The 22,856-nt window shown below is 30.4% G+C and overlaps 7 protein-coding genes across 7 annotated transcripts; 5 read left to right on the forward strand and 2 right to left on the reverse strand.

Moving 5' to 3' along the window:
• Positions 1-2,133: 2,133 nt before the first annotated feature.
• On the reverse strand, positions 2,134-3,948 carry SHS1 (septin SHS1; the record flags this gene model as incomplete). Its single annotated transcript, XM_064857789.1, has 1 exon — positions 2,134-3,948. The coding sequence occupies one exon, from the start codon at positions 3,946-3,948 to the stop codon at positions 2,134-2,136; it is 1,815 nt and encodes a 604-aa protein (XP_064715627.1).
• Positions 3,949-5,413: 1,465 nt separating this feature from the next.
• Positions 5,414-7,306, forward strand: PWA37_001146 (uncharacterized protein; the record flags this gene model as incomplete). Its single annotated transcript, XM_064857790.1, has 1 exon — positions 5,414-7,306. The coding sequence occupies one exon, from the start codon at positions 5,414-5,416 to the stop codon at positions 7,304-7,306; it is 1,893 nt and encodes a 630-aa protein (XP_064715628.1).
• A 933-nt stretch (positions 7,307-8,239) lies between these two features.
• On the reverse strand, positions 8,240-9,955 carry UGA4 (Uga4p; the record flags this gene model as incomplete). Its single annotated transcript, XM_064857791.1, has 1 exon — positions 8,240-9,955. The coding sequence occupies one exon, from the start codon at positions 9,953-9,955 to the stop codon at positions 8,240-8,242; it is 1,716 nt and encodes a 571-aa protein (XP_064715629.1).
• A 2,660-nt stretch (positions 9,956-12,615) lies between these two features.
• Positions 12,616-13,680, forward strand: GCS1 (GTPase-activating protein GCS1; the record flags this gene model as incomplete). The annotated part of the gene is made up of 1 exon (XM_064857792.1): positions 12,616-13,680. One exon carries the CDS (start codon positions 12,616-12,618, stop codon positions 13,678-13,680), a length of 1,065 nt encoding a protein of 354 aa, XP_064715630.1.
• A 405-nt stretch (positions 13,681-14,085) lies between these two features.
• Positions 14,086-15,045, forward strand: DIM1 (putative dimethyladenosine transferase; the record flags this gene model as incomplete). Its single annotated transcript, XM_064857793.1, has 1 exon — positions 14,086-15,045. The coding sequence occupies one exon, from the start codon at positions 14,086-14,088 to the stop codon at positions 15,043-15,045; it is 960 nt and encodes a 319-aa protein (XP_064715631.1).
• A 2,011-nt stretch (positions 15,046-17,056) lies between these two features.
• Positions 17,057-18,907, forward strand: DIP5 (dicarboxylic amino acid permease; the record flags this gene model as incomplete). Its single annotated transcript, XM_064857794.1, has 1 exon — positions 17,057-18,907. One exon carries the CDS (start codon positions 17,057-17,059, stop codon positions 18,905-18,907), a length of 1,851 nt encoding a protein of 616 aa, XP_064715632.1.
• Positions 18,908-20,478: 1,571 nt separating this feature from the next.
• Positions 20,479-21,621, forward strand: PWA37_001151 (uncharacterized protein; the record flags this gene model as incomplete). The annotated part of the gene is made up of 1 exon (XM_064857795.1): positions 20,479-21,621. One exon carries the CDS (start codon positions 20,479-20,481, stop codon positions 21,619-21,621), a length of 1,143 nt encoding a protein of 380 aa, XP_064715633.1.
• Between the last annotated feature and the right edge of the window lie 1,235 nt (positions 21,622-22,856).

Here is a 22,856-nt window from a genome sequence, read left to right on the forward strand (position 1 = left end):
TAAAAGTAGGATAAACTCAAAAGTAAAGTAAAATTATGGAAAATCGGTTATTTTTGTTTTTGCTTTTGTTTTTGTTTCTTTATGATAGAACAAAATAATATGTTGTTATATGGTTAAGAGCAGGGTTGGAAAGAACAAGAAGATAGAAAGCAAAGTTGCAGCTAAGAAGAGCGAGGTAAATATGGTGCATTACTACCTTCTTATATATCATGAGTGTTGTACTTCGATCTTATTTTTTTTTTTTCAACTGTTGTCCTAACTATGAGCTATCTAAAGAAATAGTTATAATAACATTTGCAATTAATGAGTTGCCCTGTTGCCTTTTAACTATTCCTTTCTTGAGAGAGATGGGGGGAAAGAAAGAAAGGGGGAGAGAGATAAAGAGAAGGTTGCTTTTTTGGGACAACCGTTAATAGATATTAAAGGTTGACAATGACAATAATATCGAAAGCAGCACCAGTACCAATACCAGAAAGGGAAAAAACGAATAGGGTATACTATATAACTACTGATAACAATGTCATCCCCGTATCTAATAACAACGATAGTAGTAGTAGTATATTAGTAGTAATAAGAAACGGAAAAAAACTAATAAAGTATACTACACAACTGTTAACAACAATATTAGTCCTGTGGGTAACAACAATAGCATCTGTAGCAACAATTGTTGCAGAAAAGGGGGAAAAGCTAATAAAGTATACTATATAACCACTGATAACAATGTTATTCTTGTATCTAATAACAACAATAGTAGTAATAATAATAATAGTAGTGGTGGTTGTTGTTGTTGTAACAGTAGTAATAGAAAGAGGAAAAAGTTAATAAATGTATACTACAAAACTACTAAGAACAATGTTATTCTTGTATATAACAACAACAACAGTAGTAGTAGTAGTAGCAATTGAAATAGAAAAAAATCTAACAAAGTATACTACACAACTACCAACAACAATATCATGTCAGTATGTAATAATTACACCGGCGGTAGCAACAATGACCACAGAAAAGAAGAAAAAGCTAATAAGGTATTCTACACAACTATTGACAACAATGACATTCTTGTATGGCAACAACAGCAACAACAGGTAAGAGAGTTCTAAATATCTTTATCTCCTTTTCATCCTCTTTCTCTTGCCAATATTCTTCAATCGAAAAAAAAAAAAATAAACGATTGTTAGCAAATTAATTAACTGATTATAGATGTACGTGTTTGAAAAAATCGTTTGTACTTCAATATAACCCTCTTATCTTCTTTCTTCTCCATCATTCTATCTAGAACTGTGTAATCTTCTTATCTGAACAAAGATAAAAATGGTGTGTAGTAAAATATTTCCCTTGTTGTTTTGTTTTTGTTTTGTTTTGTCTTATTTTATTTTGTTTTACTTTTAGTTGCTACTATTTCTGATGGCGAATAATGGAAACATCTTGTTGAATAAGAGGAGAATATCTTATTTGTAATCTATAACAATAACAATAATAACAATAATAACAATAATAACGATGAAGAGATAAGGAAATACAATAAAACTCATCAAGACAGGCAACAATGAGAAGACGGAGAAAGCAAACAGAAACCGTTTGAAAGTCGAAAACTTGAAATACAGTGCTTCTAGAACTTGTCACTTGTCGATACTTATACATCAACCGAATAAAACTTTGATTGTGCACAGAAGAACGATGGCCCGAACACACACTGTCATATTGTTAGCAAAGTTCTGCTACCGGTGTTATTAACGGGGGAGGGGAGGAAGAACAATGGATATACATATTCACATTCTCCGCTTGATCCGAAAACATATCACTTCCTTCTGCGGCTGCTTCCGTGGATGTATATATGTTCTTCCCTTTTTTACAAAGCTTAAAGTTGCATATTATATATATATATCGCACATTGTGTGTTACAAATATTACAACTAAAAACCTCTTTTTCCTTCTTCCGGCTATTTCGGTTTTTTTTTTTCAAACAAAAACAAAAACTAAAAACAAAAGGCTGATATTAATAACAATTCAAAAACAATATACGTAAGTATGTATAGCATAGATATATATATATATAGAACTTATTGAATTCTTGTTATTTGTGTTACATACTACACTAAATACATATATATCTCAACAACACTTTAGCTAGGGTTAATTCATGTTCGACCCCGATACAATCGATGCTAAATCTGAATACGTTTCATTTTTCTTCAACTGACTTATGGAATTCACTGATGTTGTTCTTACTTGGCTATCTGTTCTCTCGCTACTTGCCACATTTCTTTTTTTCAAATGTTTTTCTCTTAATTTCAGTTCTTGTGCCTTCTTCTCCAATTCCTGAATTCTTCTCTGTAACTCCTTCGCTGACTGTGCTTCTAACTCTTCTAGTTTTTGTTGTTTTGCAATGATACGTTCATGTCGTAACACATATGGTACAGTCTCTGAGATATTTCTTAATTTGTTTCTTTCATTAATATCTGGCGACATGGATCCCCTTGTAGCATCTTTTTTAATTGAATTGATAATGTTTTGATTCTCTAATTTAATCTCCTCTGACATTTGTTTAATTGGTGATTGTTGTTGATCATTATTATTATTTTCACGTTCTTTATTTTCATCTCTTGTTGTAGCATAGTTGTTTTCATTATAATTCCCACCATTCTCTTCGAATGAGTTTTTCAGCTTTGGTGTGGTTGGATTACCATTTTCATTCAGTTTATTCGCTAAGGATTGCGACGATGGTATAGTACCCGTATTTATCAACGATGCAAAATTACTTAAACTTGGTACTGCACTGGCTCTTTTATCGATGTTATCTTCTGTAGAATTAGTTATTTCATTGAATCTGGTGTTGTTTGAATTAACATGACTCTCCGATGTGACACTTGACAGTTTCTCAGACCTGTAGTTCTCATATAACAAATTCTGGGTTGTATCTTTAAATTCTTGTAAATGTGATCCAAATAAGACATTTTTCAGTATCAATAAGTCTGACACTTTGGAATCATTAACATTCTCGATTGACCCCCAAGGATATTTCCTATAGTAATGGCCTGTCTTATTATCCTTGGTGTCGGAACAAATTATTGCAAATGGTTGTAATCTAGATAAAGTTTCGTTCTCTTCAATAGACTCATAATCATCTTCATCTGGATCAACTTCGAATTTAAATACAGGAACACTATACCTTTGAATATCCTCCAATATGATTTTTTTAAAATTGTTTAGTTCCTCCCTTGTTAGACTGTCTGCTTTTGAAATTATCGGTAAGACATTTGTATAACGTGAAACCCTTTTCATTAGTTCAACATCCAGTTCACTCAACCCATGTCCATTAGGTTCAATGAAGTATAACGCCACATGGACACGGGAATCTTCGAACCGTGGGTTTCTTCTGATCCTTGTTTCTTCTGCTAAAACGTAATCAAACTGTTGTTCCAAAAAGGATGTAATTTCATCAAAACAGATGGAGTCGTCTAAATTGTCACCTATGCCATACGTATTGATTAAATTCAACATTATAATATCATCATCTTCGTCATCCATTAAAGAAGGGGACGGTGTGTCGGATCCAGGATTTGGTCCAGATCCAGAACCTGGTCCACTACTACCAGCACTCGTGATGATCTCTATTGATGTGGAGGTTATTGTGATCCCAGGTTCCAGTTGGGATCTAGATGGATCAAACTTAGTATTAAATTGGTTTGGTAAACCGTCATTTGAGGTGAAAGAGACCACTTTAGTCGGCTTTGTCACCTTAATCCTGTCTGAGATTACACTAGGTATATTGTTTGAGTTAATATCGGATTCGTATTGATGAGAAAATATATTGGTCTCTAGTAAATTGTTAGCAAAAGTTGTCTTACCAGTACCATTTCTACCCAGCAAAAGAATTGAGTACGAGATACCACGTTTATATTCCTTTTTTCTGCGGAATAATGCAGCTGGGACTTGAGGTGAATCCATTCTTTAAAACAAAACACCAAAGAAAAAAAAATATATATATATATATATATGTACAGAGAGAAAGTGTATGTATGTGTGTGTACGTATGTCTGGTACAGTGAGCTTCTCTTATACCCTCTTCTCTGTACGTAGGTGTGTATGTGTGTCTGTGTGTATGTGCATGTTTTATATGTGTTTAGAATATTGTTTGTATCTGTTTCTTGCTATAATCTGAAATATTTCAGTCTGTTCGTGTTTAATCTCAAATAATTTGTAAGAGATCTGGATTTGTCTTTTTTGAAGAATTCGAAACCCTAACAAATTTCATTATTTCAACTGGGAAACAGTAATATGTTAGGGCTACCAAGTTTTGAAACGACATTACTGAAATTTTTATAAAGGGTAAACTGTTTTTTTCTATGAAATAAGAAAAATTTTAAAAAAAAAAAACAAAAAGAGAAAAGAAAGCAAACACAGACCTAACGGTGTCCAAGGGTTTATTCAAGGGTAAATGATCGAATGCCCTAAAAGGACATATTTTCCAGTTTGCATCATTATTTATTATTTTTTTTGTTATTTCTTTTTTTTTTTTAGAAAAAACCGGAATTATGCGGAATTAATTCCTGATAGATCCCTTTTACGGAAAATAGCTTTCCGCATTCCGGCTTATATGTCTTTCCTCTTTAATAAAGTCTTACTTTATCAGGAATGTTTTCCCTCTTTTGAATAATTTTCTCTATTGGTACACTTCTTTAGTTTTTTTTCTTTTTTTTCTTTATTTTTATTTTCTTTCATACAAAAAAAGATAAAAAAAATTTTTCATTTTTTTTTTTCATTCTTGGTAGAATTTTAACGAGAAAAAATACGTTGGGACAAAAGGGGATGATTACTTCGTTTGTCTGTATGATTAAGAAACAAATTTATTTTTCATTTTTTATTCATTTTGTTTTGTTTTGTTTGTTATTTTTTTTTTGCGAAAATTAAACCAACTCTCTGAACTCACAATGGCTTTGCCTGTGTAAATCGCTAAAGACAATCCGATTCAACTGCGGAGATCGTAAAATTTTTGATATTGACTGATTTGTTTTTGGTCTACATATATATATAAGATATATATGCTTATTTGTGTGTAGATCTATATGTACATACATATATGCAAACATACACACATACATATAACCATATTAGTGAAAATACGAAGTAGCCTCCTAAGATTAAGCCATTTGGTCAATCATTTGTTCCTATTACTAAACAATCTGTTGGTTCAGTATTACATCTATATACATTCGTGTATAGGGTAATATAGTATTATAGGTTTATTATTATTATTGTTGTTGTTATTATTGTTATTATTAGTTATTATTAGTTATTATTAGTTATTATTAGTTATTATTTTGGTTTTTGTCTCATTTATATATTTATATTTATATGGATTTCTGTTACAAGAAGAATTTTGGTAAACACTGCAATTTGGTTTTATAGTGTAATGGATTTTGGAGCTTTGGAACTTAATCAATCACAACAACTTGATATAACTCGTGGTGGCAGTGGCAATGGTACTAGTATGAATAATAATGGAGCTTCTATTCAACTGATGGAATTGACAAATAATACGCATATAGCTGGTCTATTTCAACCTGTTTATCCACTTTCTAAAAAAGATATTTTCATTATCAGAGCTTACAAAATAATCACCAAGGAATCTATCTTAAACAGCAATCATATCCAACAATCACTAAATGTAGTCACCAAATCTAATGTATCATCAAAGGATTCTAAGAATCATAATAATAATAATGGTAATAGTAATAGTAATAGTAATAATAATCGGATTAGAGGACTGGTTGTGCATCCTCAATATTCTAATACCTTTGATAAAATTTCTAAAATTTTTAATTCACTCCTGAGTAAAGGTACCATGGGTGATGATACAATATCCACCAAATCCTCAATTGAACTGTTTCAAAGGTTTCAGCAGATTATTAAAGAAATAGAATTGAGTTTTGATAATTCTCCCTTTTCGAAATATTTTAATAAAATAAATGACACCCTTTTCCAAATTAAAAACAGTAGGGAACTTAGAGACGATCTTCATTGGAAGACTTTATCAGATGAAATATTATCAGTTTATAATCCAAGAACAGGTAGAATGATAAATCAAGGTAGAAAGAAAAATAATGCAACCACAAATAATTCTAATAATACTATTATTACTGCTAATAATAATAATAAGATTATTGCCAATAACAGGATTAATAAGGAAAATAAGAGAACTTTTGTCATTGATAATTGTATTTCTAACTCTGCTACTAATAACTATAATAATGCAAATTGGAGTAATATCAGTAGTCAACAAGATATAAATACTAATAGTACAAATAGTACTTTAGAAGATGAATTCATTAATATGACCACAGACTTACTAAACTCCACGAATAGTATTGATAATGGTGCTAATAATGATATTTTGGCGTTGCAAAAAAAATTAAACAACACTTTGTCTAATGGAAATGATATCCACATTAATGGTAGCAACAGCAACAACAGTAATAACACTAACGCTAACAACAACATTCATAATAATAGTAATAATATAACTACAAATGTAAGTAGGTCTATACATGGACCTTATACACAGCCTACCAGTCCAAATATATTGAATAGTTTTACATTTCCTCTTGAGTCAAACACCATAAACAATGATACAAATCTTGGAGAGTCACAACACCAACAACAATTTCACCAACAGAATCAAATGATTAGTATCAATTTGGATTCTACAATGACAAATAATTCAATACAAAATACTAATCATCGAAAAAGAAGGTCTCTAGGCTCTGTAAATCTAGATTCTTTAGATTCCATTGGAATGAATGATATATTAAAATATACTAATGCTAATAAAAGGCAGAGACTAAATGAAATGCCTCAAACAAACAAGCAAATGTCAACATTGTTAGATAATACACCAAATAGCATAGTAAGTACAGCAACTATTACAAACACAAACAACTCAACTCAACTAAACAGAATTGATAATACAAATAATACAAGTATGACAGATGATATCGTTAATAAGCTTGATGTTAATAATGCATTGTCTTATGGAAAAACCAGTATGATGTTACAGCAAATGGATCCTGACTTAAATGCTATTGCTTTGAAAACAAGTAATAAGACAATGGGGCCAGTTGATTTAAACATTTTACAAGAAGTGAAAAATTCGTATTCTACTATTTTAGATGAAAAAGACAAAAGAATTCGATCTTTAGAAAATGAGATAGCTTTACAAAGACAGGAAACAATGTGGTTAAGAAAAATGCTGATTGAGGATATGGGATGTGTAAGGAATTTATTGAAGGATATGACAAATAAGTAAATTTTTCTCCATTTTCACATATTTAATTATCAATGTCTTCAAAACCATTTCTTTCCCTAATTGTTATTGGGGCTTCTTCATTTGTTTTTTTTATTACTATTTTATATGTTAACTTAGGTCCAACTATATTATATATTCGTTATATATTTATTTTAATTTCAGAACATTGTATAATTTTGTATTTGATATAATAAATAAAAAATAATAATGAAATTACAAGCAAAAAGAGTGTATGTGATTTGATATAAACGTTACAATGAACCTAAATAGGGTAATGATATAAAAATAATGATGTATTGAGAGCATTTAAGCCAGTTCTTCAAAATTGTGTGAAAACAAGAACGATAAACATTTAAAAGGAAATCATGCTTATGTTCATAAGTTTTTTTCTATTTTCATTCTTTATTAAAATATATTTGATTACAATAATATTTATGTAAAGGACTATATGGTTTTAGAAGATGCCTAATAGTGAAAAATATGTTACATATTCCATTACATAAATATATTTTTACATGTACATTATGAATATTCTAAATGACCCACACCTATAACTTTGTTTGAAAGGATGGGATAAATGCACTTCATATGATATATATTAGCAAATTATAATCGAAATTTAAATCCATTTGCAATTTTTGGCTAAGTATTTATCATATTAATAAATCAGATAGTATAGGTGTACAATGTATATATTATACTTGTAGCCTATTTTTTTACTTCTTTCATAGAAATCATGAAGTTCCTAACTTATAGAACTTAGAGCGATGGAAAACACACATTGCACCCGGAAAATAAATGTTTCAGGTTTATTATTTTGTCATTTAGTTTACCACATGGTTTGAAGAACAGTTCACAGGTACTTTGTGTCAAATAAGAAAACCTTTTTTATAAATAATAATATTTTCAAGAACAAAAAAAAATCATATGCAATTAGACCTTTCTCTTGGACATTATTTCGTCAATTAAATCGTGTCCAACAACTTCCCTATATTGTTCATCAGTTAAATTTGTTTGTGGCCCACGGTAAAATTTCTTTTTGTAAATGACATAATAAAGCCATGATAGAAACCAAACACTGCCAGCTACCACACATGTATAATTCATTGTTGACTTAGTCACATCATGCTGATTGGTTGGAAACATTACTATTAAAACCAGAAATACTTGGTATGTTACTGCAGTCCAACCTATTACTGGAGACCAAAATCTGCCTAAGTAAAAGGGACCTGGTCTAAATAATTGTTTTCCCCATGTTATTCTCATAAAAGTGGGTGTACCCCAGGCTAAATTATTACCTGCAACATTAAGACTGAACAAAGCTGATGCAGATGCGTCACCAATTAAGCACAGCAAACCAAGTACTAGAGATATAAAACATGTAAATATAACAGCATTGAAAGGTACTGGGTATTTCTTTCCAACTTTTTTCCATATATTGGAGAACGGCAAACCATTGTCACGAGAAAACGCATATACCTGCCTTGATGTTGATGTAACAATCGATGCACCCATCAGGAATTGACAAAATGCCATTAAAGACATAAATGCAATGGCCCATTGTCTGCCTAAAGAATCGTAGATTATTTGTGCCATTGCAAATCCATATGGATTGTTAATAACGCGGTTTACGTCGGTAGACATACACGCAGTCGAGCAGATAAGAATACAAAAGCCAACAATCCAACATAATGTTATGGAGCTTACTATTCCCATTGGAACTGATTTCCTTGCATTTTGAGCTTCTTCCGATGTATACACACAGGAGTCAAAAGCACTAATTGTCCACACAGCAGGCATTAACCCTGCAATACAAAATTGCCAACCATTATTCCAGTCACTAAAGTTTTCAAATTTACCAAATATAAATTTTCCATTGTTGAAATGGCCCACATTCTTCTTTGTTCCAATAGGTAAAGTGATGAAAAATAAAAGAATAATAAAACAATTAGCAAAGATACTTAATGTCTGTAACCGACCCACAGTTTTAGAGGCCAAACATGCACAAAATCCCATTGCAACAACAGCAGCAGCAAACACACCATATGTCATGCCGGTAGTGACTTTAAAATTGCCATTCTTTGATAAAACTACAGCCGCAAGGATTTCTTCAGCAAAACCGTAATCAATTGAACAAACAGCAGCGACTAAGGCTAGAGTATTTGAATATCCAATGACGAACGAGATAACTTCCTTATACCCAGTTGGAGCATAATAATGTGTCCAATAATATAATCCACCTGCTGTGGGAATAGAACTGGCATTTTCTGCCATGTTTATCCCAACAGTAAGGATAAACCCACCTGCAATAAACCAACCCCAAATTAAAGTCACAGGGCCACCTGCTAAACCACCTGCCATAACAGAAGCAATTGAGGGTAATAAGCCCATAATAGAGAATGCAACACCAAAGACTTGAATTGGTGTGAATTGTCTTCTTAATTCTTGTTTATAACCAATTTCAGCTAACAACTGATTATCAGACGTCGCAGCGGTAGTATTTATATAGTTTACTTTTCCAGCATCTGTGTGTGAAGCCACAGATCTGAAGTTTGAAAATCTTGGAAAATTGCCTTCATCTGTGGAGCTTGTGTCAACAGAGATGTCTTGCACAGTAACAATATCTGATTTTTTTTCCAAATCAGACATGTTTATAATATATTGGAATTGAGGCTATCTTTTAGATACTTCCGTTTTCTCAATAACTATACACGCCAAGCCCACAAACGAGCATAAACAAGTTCTCAAGTTATTTCCTACTTTATGTCGATTGTGTTTGTTTATGTTGTAGTCTTTCTATTGATGGGAGCCTATGTTATAATCGTTATTACCTTTCAACTTTAAATTTGATCAATATCTTCTCATTTGGATTAGTGAAGAAATAGTTTGCCAATAGTTCAATTTTTTAAAAAAAAAAACAACAACAAAAAATAAACCTTTTTTTTTTAATGAATGAGGGTTTGCTACTTTTTTCCCGGAATAAATGTTTTTACACATTAGGGTATAGAAAAAAAATACGCACACAAACAACTCGCAGTTAAATTCCTCACGACTTCTTCGTTCTCGTTGAGAAAGTCTTCTGAGTGTTGTTGGAGAATAAAATATTGGTTTCAATAGAAGACATTAATATCTGAAGATATAAAATTTGGGCCTACATTAGTGGGCTGAATCATGTGTTAGAAATGGCTTTTATCAGGAAATCAAGGGGAACTGTTGATTTATTTTAAAAATCTTTCTTTTTTTTATTATTTTTTTTTTTTGATATTTGGTTTGGCATTTTTATAGAAATGTATACTTTTCTTTCAATAGTAAGTTATTCTTGTGAAAACTGACCAAGATATATTTTAATAAACCTTTATTTTGACGTTCTTGTTTCAAAGGTTTGCTTGAAAAAGGCCGTAAACATAAAAAGAAACTGAATTAAAAATACAATTTTTAAGCCTTTGTAAAGATATAAGGACAAATTAAATATTTATAAGAATCTTTTTTTTCTTTTCAGTATAAGTTTTTTTTTTAATGAATCTAGTGTAATTCTTTACAAATTAGAGTAATTTATTTATCTTCAAACTGTTTCATTATAACTTAACTTTGTTATTGTTACAGCATCATTTTTAAATGATTAAGTAACTCAACCAAAAATGTTTTTTCAAGAAAGGTTGTCTTTACTTGACTTTGTCTTTTGTAGATTTGATAAGGAAGAAAGTGGGATTTTATAAATTGAGTTTTTGATTGTAACCAATTTTTAAGCACAATCAAAGATAAAGAGAGAGAAAGAGAGAATTAATAATAATAATAACTGTATTATACTGGCAATGTTTAGGAGAATATTAATGATTTATTAGATAATTTGTTTTAAATTAAGTAATTAGATAAAGAATTAAAGTATTTAATAACAAGACACTACATGTTGAAATTATATATATCTGATATTATATGATATGATAATTTTTATAAAAGGAAATTACTAAATTTGTATAAAACTAGGTAACAACATACTTCAATTTTAAAATTCAGAAAACTTTGACTTAGTCTTTTATTTTGGTATTGGTGGATAGTTTAATAAAAGTTGTATAAACTGATGCTCTTTGAGTAAGATCTTCCTTTTATTCCATGTAAAATAATTATTTCTATTATTAGGTTTCTGGTAGAAATGTGGGTAAAAGAAGAGTAATTTTTCAGAAATTTTTTTGAGAGAGCTCTTTTAAACTAAACAATAAAAAAAATAGATAACAAACATACCTTCTTTTCTATTTAACTCAAAAAATCTACAATTAATCAAACAAACACAACATTATTTCGTAACTCTTCTTAGTTGTGATTATTTATCAATAATATTTCTGTTGAAATGGAATATTCTATAATGAAATAGATAGAACAATAAGATTTTAGCAGACACTAAACGATAAATTGTTGAGTAATAATCGTTGAAAGGTCACCAAATGTTGTTGAGTTTGTTTATTAAATATCTTACTGTTCGCAGTGGAAAATGGCTTAATGTTAACATATATAAAGCCAAGGATTTCACCATACATTATTTTTATCTTATTTACAATCTTTGTATATAATTATTTCTATGTTGTATATAGAGAAAGAAAGCAAAGAGCTTTATTATAATTCTGTGTACCAAATCTGTTTAATATAATATTGAGAATGTTTATTATATATCCAATGACTACAAACGCTCATTCTCAATAATTTCACATGTTAAAAGTTTTGATTGTAGGATTTATTCCAAGAAGTTCTTATTCCAAATAATCAAGAAAGAAAAACCTTAGAGATCATTACTATGTGTAGTTGCCTAAGAGGAAAGAATGACTCTTGTGAATATGATGAATAAACTACCCTATAGGAGATTTACACAATATTCCAAGTTCGCACACGTCCGATAATATCCTTATAATCAAAAAAATAATAATTAGTGATATAAAGAAGACCCCAGCTTCTTATAAATCTTTTTTTTTTTTTCACATTCGTATATTTTCTTTATCAAAGTTGGCGGAGAAAATTTCCAAAAGCAAAAAAAGTATAGAAGATAAAAAAAACTTAACGTGAATAATTTTTGTTTTAATAGAGAACCATTCGAAACAAACATTTGGTAGACGATAAACTAAACTTCCTTTCTGTTACTGATCCAATAACCAAAGTTGACAAAAAGTGAAGGGGTTAATAAATAATTTTCCATTATACATATATTTGCGTACTTTATCAATCTGTTAATTGCACTCAACCCAGTAAACAAGCAAAATAATCATAATAATTTGCGAACATAAATCAAATAAATAATAACAATATAAATTAAGAAAATAATCATGTCTGATTGGAAAGTTGATCCCGACCATCGTAGACGTTTGTTACAACTACAAAAAATTGGTGATAATAAGAAATGTGTTGATTGTCACGCCCCAAATCCCCAATGGGCCTCCCCAAAATTCGGTATATTTATATGTTTAGAATGTGCTGGTATACACAGAAGTTTAGGTGTTCACATAAGCTTTGTAAGATCAATTACTATGGATCAATTCAAGGACGATGAATTACTTAGAATGGAAAAAGGTGGTAATGCAAACTTTAATGATTATATGTCTGCACATGGTGTTGACTTGACTTTACCGCAAACTATTAAATATAATAACGTTATTGCAGAAGATTACAAAGAAAAATTAACTTGCGAAGTTGAAGGTAAAGCTTTTGTTGAACCTGAACATCCAAACTTTGATCCATCTAAATTAGGCCAGACTAGCATCACAAATAATTCAAGTCAATCAGAAATACCTTTAGAAAATCGCCGTTCAGTTACACCAAAGATTGCTGACAATCAAAAGGAAAAAAATGAGGCATTCTTTGCTAGATTAGGTGAACAAAATCAAGCTAAACCAGAACATTTACCTCCATCACAAGGTGGTAAGTATCAAGGCTTCGGTAGTACCCCAGTAAACCCAAATAATAACAATACCAGTAAAAATGGTGGAAATAACACTTTAAGTTTAGAAAATTTACAAGCAGATCCACTAGGTACATTATCGAGAGGTTGGAACCTATTTTCTTCAGCAGTTTCTAAGTCTGTTAACGATATGAATGAAACTGTCATTAAACCAAAATATGAGCAATGGCAATCAGGAGAATTATCTGAAGAAACCAAAAGAGCTGCTGCTCAATTTGGTCAAAAATTCCATGAAACCAGTAGTTATGGTTACGCTGCGTTAAGCAAATTTACTAAGACTTTGCAAGACCAGTACTATAATACAAGGGAACAACTTAACTCTAACTATGAACCCATCGAAAATTCTATCAACAGCAATGGCCATAATAAAGATAGCAATACAACACGATCTAATCCAGAAAAAACGAAAGATGATAAATGGGATGACTTTTAGACGTATGAATCATAATATTATCTAAAAAAAAAAACAAAAAAAGAAATTATGCTTTTTGCATATATATATATATATATAAGTAAATAATGTGATATGTACATATGCTTCAACAAAGAATAGATCTTGTCTTATATGCTTTTTTGTTAAACTGCCATAACTGTTTGTTATGTCTTTGTGATATTTCTATCATGCTTGTATAATTTTCTTTTTCTTCTTTATCCTTTACCTTTTTGAAAAAAGAAAAACAAAATAAATAATACTAAAATTTTTCTTGTAGAACGAAGATTAAAAACACATCATTTAAACAGAATAAAGAGGTCTCACATCGAATCTCATCTACTTAAAAGCAAAGAATACAAAATCATACACAGTACATATTACAGAAGAATACACCCTCATTTCATAATGGCAAAAGCTAGTAGTAAAAAGAAATATTCTGGTATAACTACCAATAAACAAGTCGCTGCAGAAAAGCATTTAAGTTCTGTTTTCAAGTTTAATACTGATTTAGGCCAGCATATTTTAAAAAACCCATTAGTTGCCCAGGGGATTGTAGATAAAGCAGGAATCAAACCATCAGATGTAGTTCTTGAAGTTGGTCCAGGTACAGGTAATTTAACTGTAAGGATTTTAGAACAAGCTCGAAAAGTTGTTGCTGTGGAAATGGATCCTAGAATGGCGGCAGAATTGACAAAAAGAGTTCATGGTACGCCTGGCGAAAAGAAATTAGAGATTCTATTGGGTGATTTTATGAAGACTGAATTACCTTACTTTGATATTTGTATTAGTAACACTCCATACCAAATTTCCTCACCATTGGTATTTAAACTAATTAATCAACCAAGACCACCAAGAGTATCCATACTTATGTTTCAAAGGGAATTTGCACTTAGACTATTAGCGAAACCTGGTGACTCATTATATTGCCGTCTATCTGCCAATGTGCAAATGTGGGCAAATGTTACTCATATCATGAAAGTTGGGAAAAATAACTTTAGACCACCTCCAAAAGTGGAGTCTAGTGTGGTGAGAATTGAAATCAAGAATCCAAGACCGCAGATCGACTTCAATGAATGGGATGGGTTACTTAGAATCGTTTTTGTAAGAAAAAACCGTACCATATCGGCTGGATTTAAATCTAGTACTGTTCTAGAGATTTTAGAGAAAAATTATAAGACGTATTTAGCCATGAACAATGAAATAGTAGATGACAGTAAAGGTACTATGACAGACATAGTCAAGAACAAAATTGACACAGTTTTAAAAGAAACTGGTATGGGTGATAGGAGAGCAGGGAAATGTGACCAAAACGATTTCTTAAAGTTGCTATATGCATTCCATCAAGTTGGCATCCATTTTTCGTAAATGAAATGATGAATAATCAATAATACCGATAAACAAAACCGGATTAATTCACATATATATACATAATAGTAACTATAGATATGTACATTAGCGTTAAATAAAATACAACTGATCAGTGAAACTTACTTGATATTTCTAATTTTTAAGAAAAAGCAAGATCCATATCAAACCCCATATAATTTTACAATTTTGTAAATATATCTCTGGAATATTTACTGATGTAACAATACACAGATACTAGAAAACAAAGAATATATGAATACTTCAATCTAATCAGAATGTACACATAATTCATATAAATTAGATAGTATTAATTAATATCCATCATTCAAGTTCATGGCAATTTGAAACATTTAATACAATCAATTTGTGAATCTTTTGTGTTAACAAAACAAAGATTATGTAAAACATGAATGTTATTTGTTGATAGACAATTTGGTTTTGTTTAAACATGAGACACCCTTCCATTACAATATTCTCTTTTTCCACTCTTTCTTCTTCTTCTCTCTGGCCCTCTCTGTTCTCTTTCTCTTGCTCTTTTTCTTTCTTCTCTTTCTCTTGCATCCCCACTTAAAATAAGTGTTAAGTTAAACATAGAATAACCAGCAACTAATACTAAACGGCCTTTGCACGGCTGATAGATAACTGAACTGAGTCTGTCGGGTGAGTGGAGAAAGAGGGGGAAAAACTGTAGCCTTTGCAATTCTTTTTTTTCTTTCTTTCTTGTACTCGGAATTTCCAAAGTTAATTTAAAAGGCAATAAAAAGAAAAAAAGAAAAAAAGAAAAAAAGAAAAAAAGAAAAAAAGAAAAAAAGAAAAAAGAAAAAAAGAAAAAAAGAAAAAAATTTGATCACAGACATACAAACAATAGAAATAGATCAATTGGGAAATTTAATGCCGCTTCAGAAATAAAATAAAAAAATAAAAGAGGTGCCTTTCCCCTCTTTTCTTAAAAAAAAAAAAAGAAAGAAAAACAAAAAGAGAGGAATTCTTCGAGAAATACGAAATGTGAAAAATTTCTATGAAAAACTCATGGTTTTGCTTTGATTTTTTTTTGTTTTTTTTTGTTTCGAGATTGACAGAAAGAGGGGAAAATGATAAGAAACAGTGCGGTAGTACACGTCCGCTGCTTTTTTGTTTTTGTTTTTTTTATTTCTTTTCTTCTCAATAAAATATTACTGAGACAATGACAAAAAGAAAAAAAAAAACAAAAGAAACGTTTTCGAAAACGACTCAGGTGAACTTTCTAGTAGATAAGTATTGTTATTGACGACAGGGCAACCCATAATCTTAGCATTCTCAGCATACTAACAGGAGGTTCTTTCCGTAATTACACAATTTTTTTTCTCTATCTTACTAATGTGCTATTATATGCTCTCTATTATTGACCTGCTAATTTCTTTGTTTTTTTTAGCATGCGGATTTCTATTTATGCTATTCGAAATTTACATATTTTGGTCTTCTTTGTTTCTGTGTTTGGCGTATTGTATAATTTTTTAGTCATCCGGAAAAATCCAGCAGCCGTTTTATTTTAGTCATATCAAAATCAAAATCGGAATCAAAATCAAAAACAGATGACCCTTCTTCTCCACTTTTGACTCCTCTCGACAACAACGACCACAACAACATGAACAATATGAACAGCAATAAATGGTAACAATAGTTTTCTGGTTTATCTATTCTTCAAATCATAATATCACTGTTTCCAATTGTTTTCGTTTCTTATTTGTTCACAAGCTTTTTTCCCTTCTGAATCTTTATATACCTTTCGATAGTATTACTTTAATAATCACACATTCTACCAGGATTCATTTTACATATATTCTTTAAGAATATATACCTATATATATATATATGCATGCATGAATATTTGTTGATAGCTTTGCTTCTTCGGATCTGTCAACTTTGACTTTGTCTGATTTTACCCCTTCAAACTTACTAAATAATATCCAACTATTCTGTTGTATAGTGAAAGAAAAACAGTAATCACAAAATTTCACACAATTAAATAATGCCACGTAGAAAAATCAAACCAGATAACACTTCTGATATAGAAACTTATGAGATGGACGACAATAACAGCTTTGTTAAAAGACATGGATCATCCAATGATTTAGATTCTATAGAAAAAAATGATAAGAAATTCGATGGCTTGGTTATTGAAAAAGAAGAGGACCTTATAAACTATGACTTGGAAAGAAATAATTCCAATATCTCTTCTAAAATACATGATAACTCTGATGATTACCTTTTTGATGGCAAAAAAGATGATGAAAGATTGAAAAAAGATTTGAAAGCCCGTCATGTCTCCATGATCGCCATTGGTGGTGCTCTTGGGACTGGTTTATTGATTTCTACCGGTACTTCTTTGGCTACTGCTGGTCCTGTTTCTATGCTAATCACATACTCCTTTGTTGGTAGTCTGGCATTTTTCACAATGTCTTGTCTTGGTGAAATGGCAACATATATTCCATTGGATGGGTTTACAAGTTATGCCTCTAGATACTGCGATCCTGCCTTAGGGTTTGCCGTCGGTTATGCGTACTTAATAAAATATTTCATCTTACCCCCAAATCAATTAACGGCTGCTGCTATGGTCCTTCAATTCTGGGTCGATAGAGATAGAGTCAATCCAGGTGTTTGGATAACTATTGTCCTTGCAGTCATTGTCTTAATTAATACATTTGGGGTCAAATTCTTCGGTGAATTTGAGTTTTGGTTGTCAAGTTTTAAAGTTCTTGTCATGTTAGGTTTGATCCTTCTTTTATTCATTATTATGTTAGGTGGTGGTCCAAATCATGATAGATTAGGTTTTAGATACTGGAAAAATCCAGGTGCCTTTAAAGAGTATTCAGATACCATTTCTGGTGACACTGGTAGATTTGTCGCTTTTGTCGCATGCTTCGTTTATGCTTTATTTGCTTACACTGGTATTGAATTAACTGGTATTGTTGCAGCTGAGGCTAAGAATCCAAGAAAAAATATTCCAAAAGCTATTAGATTGACCGTGTATCGTATTATTATTTTTTACGTGGTTACTATCTTGCTGTTGGGCATGTGTGTCGCATATAATGATCCAAAACTGTTAGAAGCTAGAAAGAAGAGTACATCTGCCGCTGCATCTCCATTTGTTGTTGCTATCGAGAATTCCGGTATTAAAGTTTTACCACATATATTCAATTTCTGTGTTCTAATGTTTGTTTTTTCTGCATGCAATTCTGATCTGTATGTTGCCTCCAGATCTTTATATTCATTGGCTATTGATAATAAGGCTCCTAAGATATTTGCAAAGACTAACAAGTGGGGTATTCCATATTATTCGTTGGGTGCTAGTGTTTTATTCTGTTTCTTAGCCTATATGAGTGTTTCTTCTGCTTCTTCTAAGATTTTCAACTACTTCGTGAATGTGGTATCCATCTGTGGCGTTCTAACATGGATTACCGTCTTAATTACATACATTCGTTTCGATAAAGCTGTAAGAGCACAGGGAATAGACAAATCTACCTTTGCTTATGTAGCGCCACTTCAACCATATGGAGCCTATTTTGCGCTATTCTTCTGTTGTTTAATAGCATTAATTAAGAATTTCACAGTCTTTTTGAATCATGAGTTCGATTACAAAAACTTCATTACCGGTTACATTGTTCTACCTATCTTTGCTGCTTGTTATTTCGGTTATAAATACTTGAAAAAGACAAGGATTATTCCACCTGAAGAGGTAGATTTATACACTTTCAAAGCCGCTATTGACCAAGAGGAAGAAGAGGGTAAGATTGCTGATGCAGAGTTAAAGGAAAGAATAAAGAATGGTCACAAAAATTGGGAGTGGTTCTATGAAACCTTCTTAGGCAAAATCTTTTAGTTATGCATGCAAAAAATTTCATTTCATTTCATTTTAATAATACTCTTTCTCTATATTCTTAGTATATATGTAAAGCATATCTATTGTAATTATATAACAAAAGTAATATCACTGAATCATATGATTTGGCTATTTCATAATTTACTATTTGACTATCTCATAAAATCTAATCAAGCTGATTTGTGTGCATTATTAGCTAAGTTAATTTGAGGTACATTTTAGTCCAATTTTTCATATAAAAAAAAACAACTAGTTTTCAGTTCCTAATTACGCCTTTTTGACTTATCTACGTAATGCAAATTAAAGAAAAGATGAAATTTCTTGACCTGATCATATATTTTTTTTTTTTAAAAAATTATACATTATATAGCTCCACAACATTGTCATGAAACAACACCACAAACTTAAGATGTATTTAACTTCTTAATGTTATATCCTTTTTTATTTTTTTTATTTATTTTTTTTTTTTTTGATATCAAATTAGCATTTTAAAAAAGGTTTAATTTAATTATACTGCTGTGCATGTATACAAGGAGAAAAAACTGTAATCTTTAATTTACTGTTCCTACACACACTTTAAAAAAATCAGATATATAATTTCAAATCAAAGGTGGAAAGTACTATGTATTCCTTTCAATCATAATCTACTCTGGTTATAAAAGGATTCCTTATTATCTTTTACGATAATTTCACTTAATCTTACGTCGGTTTTATCTTGCTTAAAAGTAAAACAAATCAATACAATAATTAACATAGAAGAAGAAAAAAAGTGAATGATTGAAGCTCTGCCTACGATTTCTATCCATTCTACTTTCAAATTAAAGTGATTCTATGTTATAAAGTACACTAGTGATAAGATCATTATTTAAAAGGCACAATAAACTTGATGCAGATATCTATTTATCCTACTTCAATTGGTTACTTTTTCTGTTTTTCTAATGTTTGCCAACACAGAATAAAATGTACTGACAAAGCAAAAACCAGTCGAATAGTGGAATAATAACAAAAGAAAAAAGAAGGAGTTTGTCTTGTATAGATTTTCAAAATAGTCTCCACCCCCTCTTTAACACTTTGACAGTATAGAAATCCTTTACATCCCAATGCTCCAGCCTTTCCCTAAACAAATATTTTTCACCACTCTCTAATCGATTCTGTGTGTAAAGCAACAGTCTACACTATGCAAACAAATCTAAGTTTCAATAATCTTTCTCTGTATCACCCCCGAAAAATTTTCTTTTCTAATTTTTTTTTTTTAATTTATGTGTCTTTAACAGAACATAAAAAGTGGAGAAAGTTCGAACAATTGCTTACTTGCTACTAAAATAATACAACTTAAAAGCATTTAGAACTATACAACCTACAGTTCCTGATCATTGAAAAATAATATAAAAGCACAAATATCCATACACTTCGAATGATGTGACTATATATTTTTGAATAAGAGATCATATGATTTTCTTTTTTTGGAATATTTCTTACAGTATCTACCTTATTGCCATCACTAAAAAAAGGCATATTTGAGCTTACTACATCAAACAAACTGCTTTATTATATTTTACTTTACTTTAATAATGGATATAGCAATCAGACTGCATGATGATTATGAGGAAGATTATGTTTTTGAGATTCAAAAAGACTTTACAGTTAACAATTATTTAAGAAGAATTTTTGATAAAGATGGTGAATTAGCAAATATCTTACCACTTAGACCATCTATATTTCATGAAAAAACACCAACAAAATTCTATAAATCTGTTCATCCAGGTATTTTAACACCTGGTGGGTCTATTTTATTCAACTTTGATTCAACAAAAAATGAATTCTTAAAAGAATTGGATTCTAATGTACCTTTAATTCAGCAATTATGGCCAGGCCAGTTAATTGTACCAAACTGGGATGTTGCTTATAAGAATATTATCTACTATACAATAATTTGCTTTTTATGGCTATATACAGATTTGCCAGATTTCATTTCACCTACTCCTGGGAATTGCCTAACTAATTATATTTCGTGGGCATTAATCCCAATAATGAATTATTTAAATAAACCACAGCTAAGTGAAAAATTAAGAAAAGAAATCCAACCCAATTTTAGCAGTCACAATACCCAAATTATCTTCTTTGTGTTACATATTTTAAAGATACTTTTCCTAACTCTTTTTCTAGGTCTCGGAATGGCTAATCCAGTATCATTTAATTTATTCAAGATTAGAAATGCAAATAAACTTAAAGCCAGTAAAAAATTTTTTATTGAAAAGTTATACAAAAATTTGGGATGGACTGGTTTGAAAAAAACTCCTTATGAATTGTATAAGAAGGAATACTATGAGCATATCATGAAAAAACATGGAGGTATGCTTGGTGCCCACAAGATCGGAAAGTTAAAAAGAGCTGTTAATTCTGGTATTATACTAAATAGTGGAGAAGGGTATAGTACGCCAATCGAAAATACCATTAGTACTTTCAAAGCAATGAAGGAAAATCAGAAATTCATTCTTTCTGAGGTTTATTTTCATCAATTGAAAAAAGATTTAGAATCAAATTTAAATAAATGTGCAGGAGATATTGATTCAAAAAATGTTCTTATCAAAAATTATAAAAGACATGGAAATTTTGAAGGAAGTATAGAAATCGAGAATATTATCCAATTAAGGGAACAGTTAGCTAGTAAATTTTATATTTTTGAGCAATTGGAAACTAAAAAACAAAAATAAATGTAAAGTGACACTATTTTTGAATTTCTTGAGATAAATTATTGCCATTTTTATTTTTTTTTAAAAAAGAAAACAGAGACTGTTTGTCAAAGTTCGTATGAATATTAACTGTAACACAGTTACTTCTATAAGATATATACTTTGAACATTTTTATATCTTATAATAAATATAAATAGAACCTATATGGTTATTCTACCGAAGTATTCAAGAGTGAATAATATATACTGAAATAACACAGGAGAAATAAAAGGGGAATAGTGAACTTTTTTCATGATGTTGAGATATTACCTAGACTCAATGAAAATTTTGTGAAAAACTTTTTTTTTTCTCAAAATTAACTTTCTGAAAAGTACATATAGTCAAGATATAGAAATTAGAAATAATTTCTTTTACTCACGACTTTACATACGTAATGCATAATTTTGTATATAATATATGTATTATTTAATACTGTGAGCGAGCACTTATAAAAATACGGTTCATAAAGTTCCGTTATAACTTATAGGTTATTACTCCACACCTTTTAAATTTCAACGTACTTTCTCCTATTTTTTTTTTCGTGATTTTCGTTCTTGTGTGTTTTCCACGGAAAAATCTTCAAAAAAAAAAATTCAACGAAAAATATCAATCGGATAAGATAAACAAAAAAAAAATAAAGTGAGGTAAAACAAAAATTAACTACTTCTCATCTTTGTTATAATCAGAATGTAGATATTAATTTTATGGTCACTATTAGAGCTACTTGTGACCAAAGTAAGTGCTGCTACTACAACTATTTCAACACCAACAACCTTGTCTGGTGATCAAACGTTTTCTGATGATATCGTAATTGAATCAGGGGCTACTCTTGCATTAGTATCTGGTTCATCATATTCCTTCAATAGTAGTATTGATGTTAAAGGTTCTTTAAACATTGTTGGAGATTCAACAAAAGGGTTGATTAGTCTACAATTTAGTTCTACTACAACAATTACAAACAGTGGTAACGTCAACATTGAGAATATTAGATCAACAGGTTCCGCTAATGATTTTGTTATTGTACCTGCAAGTATAGATAACTTTGGTATATTTACTATCTCACAATTAAATGGTGCTGCCACCATCCCAGGTACTAATTTTACTCTAGATCCAACTGGTTCCTTCATTAATACAAGTACTATTGACTATGATACAGCTGGCAAAGGAGGTACTACAAATGGGTTACTTTATCTTGGTACCATAACAAATAATGGTG

The sequence above is a fragment of the Arxiozyma heterogenica genome, assembly GCF_036370985.1.
Source record: "Arxiozyma heterogenica strain weizmannii chromosome Unknown scaffold_15, whole genome shotgun sequence".
Lineage (NCBI taxonomy): Eukaryota > Fungi > Ascomycota > Saccharomycetes > Saccharomycetales > Saccharomycetaceae > Arxiozyma > Arxiozyma heterogenica.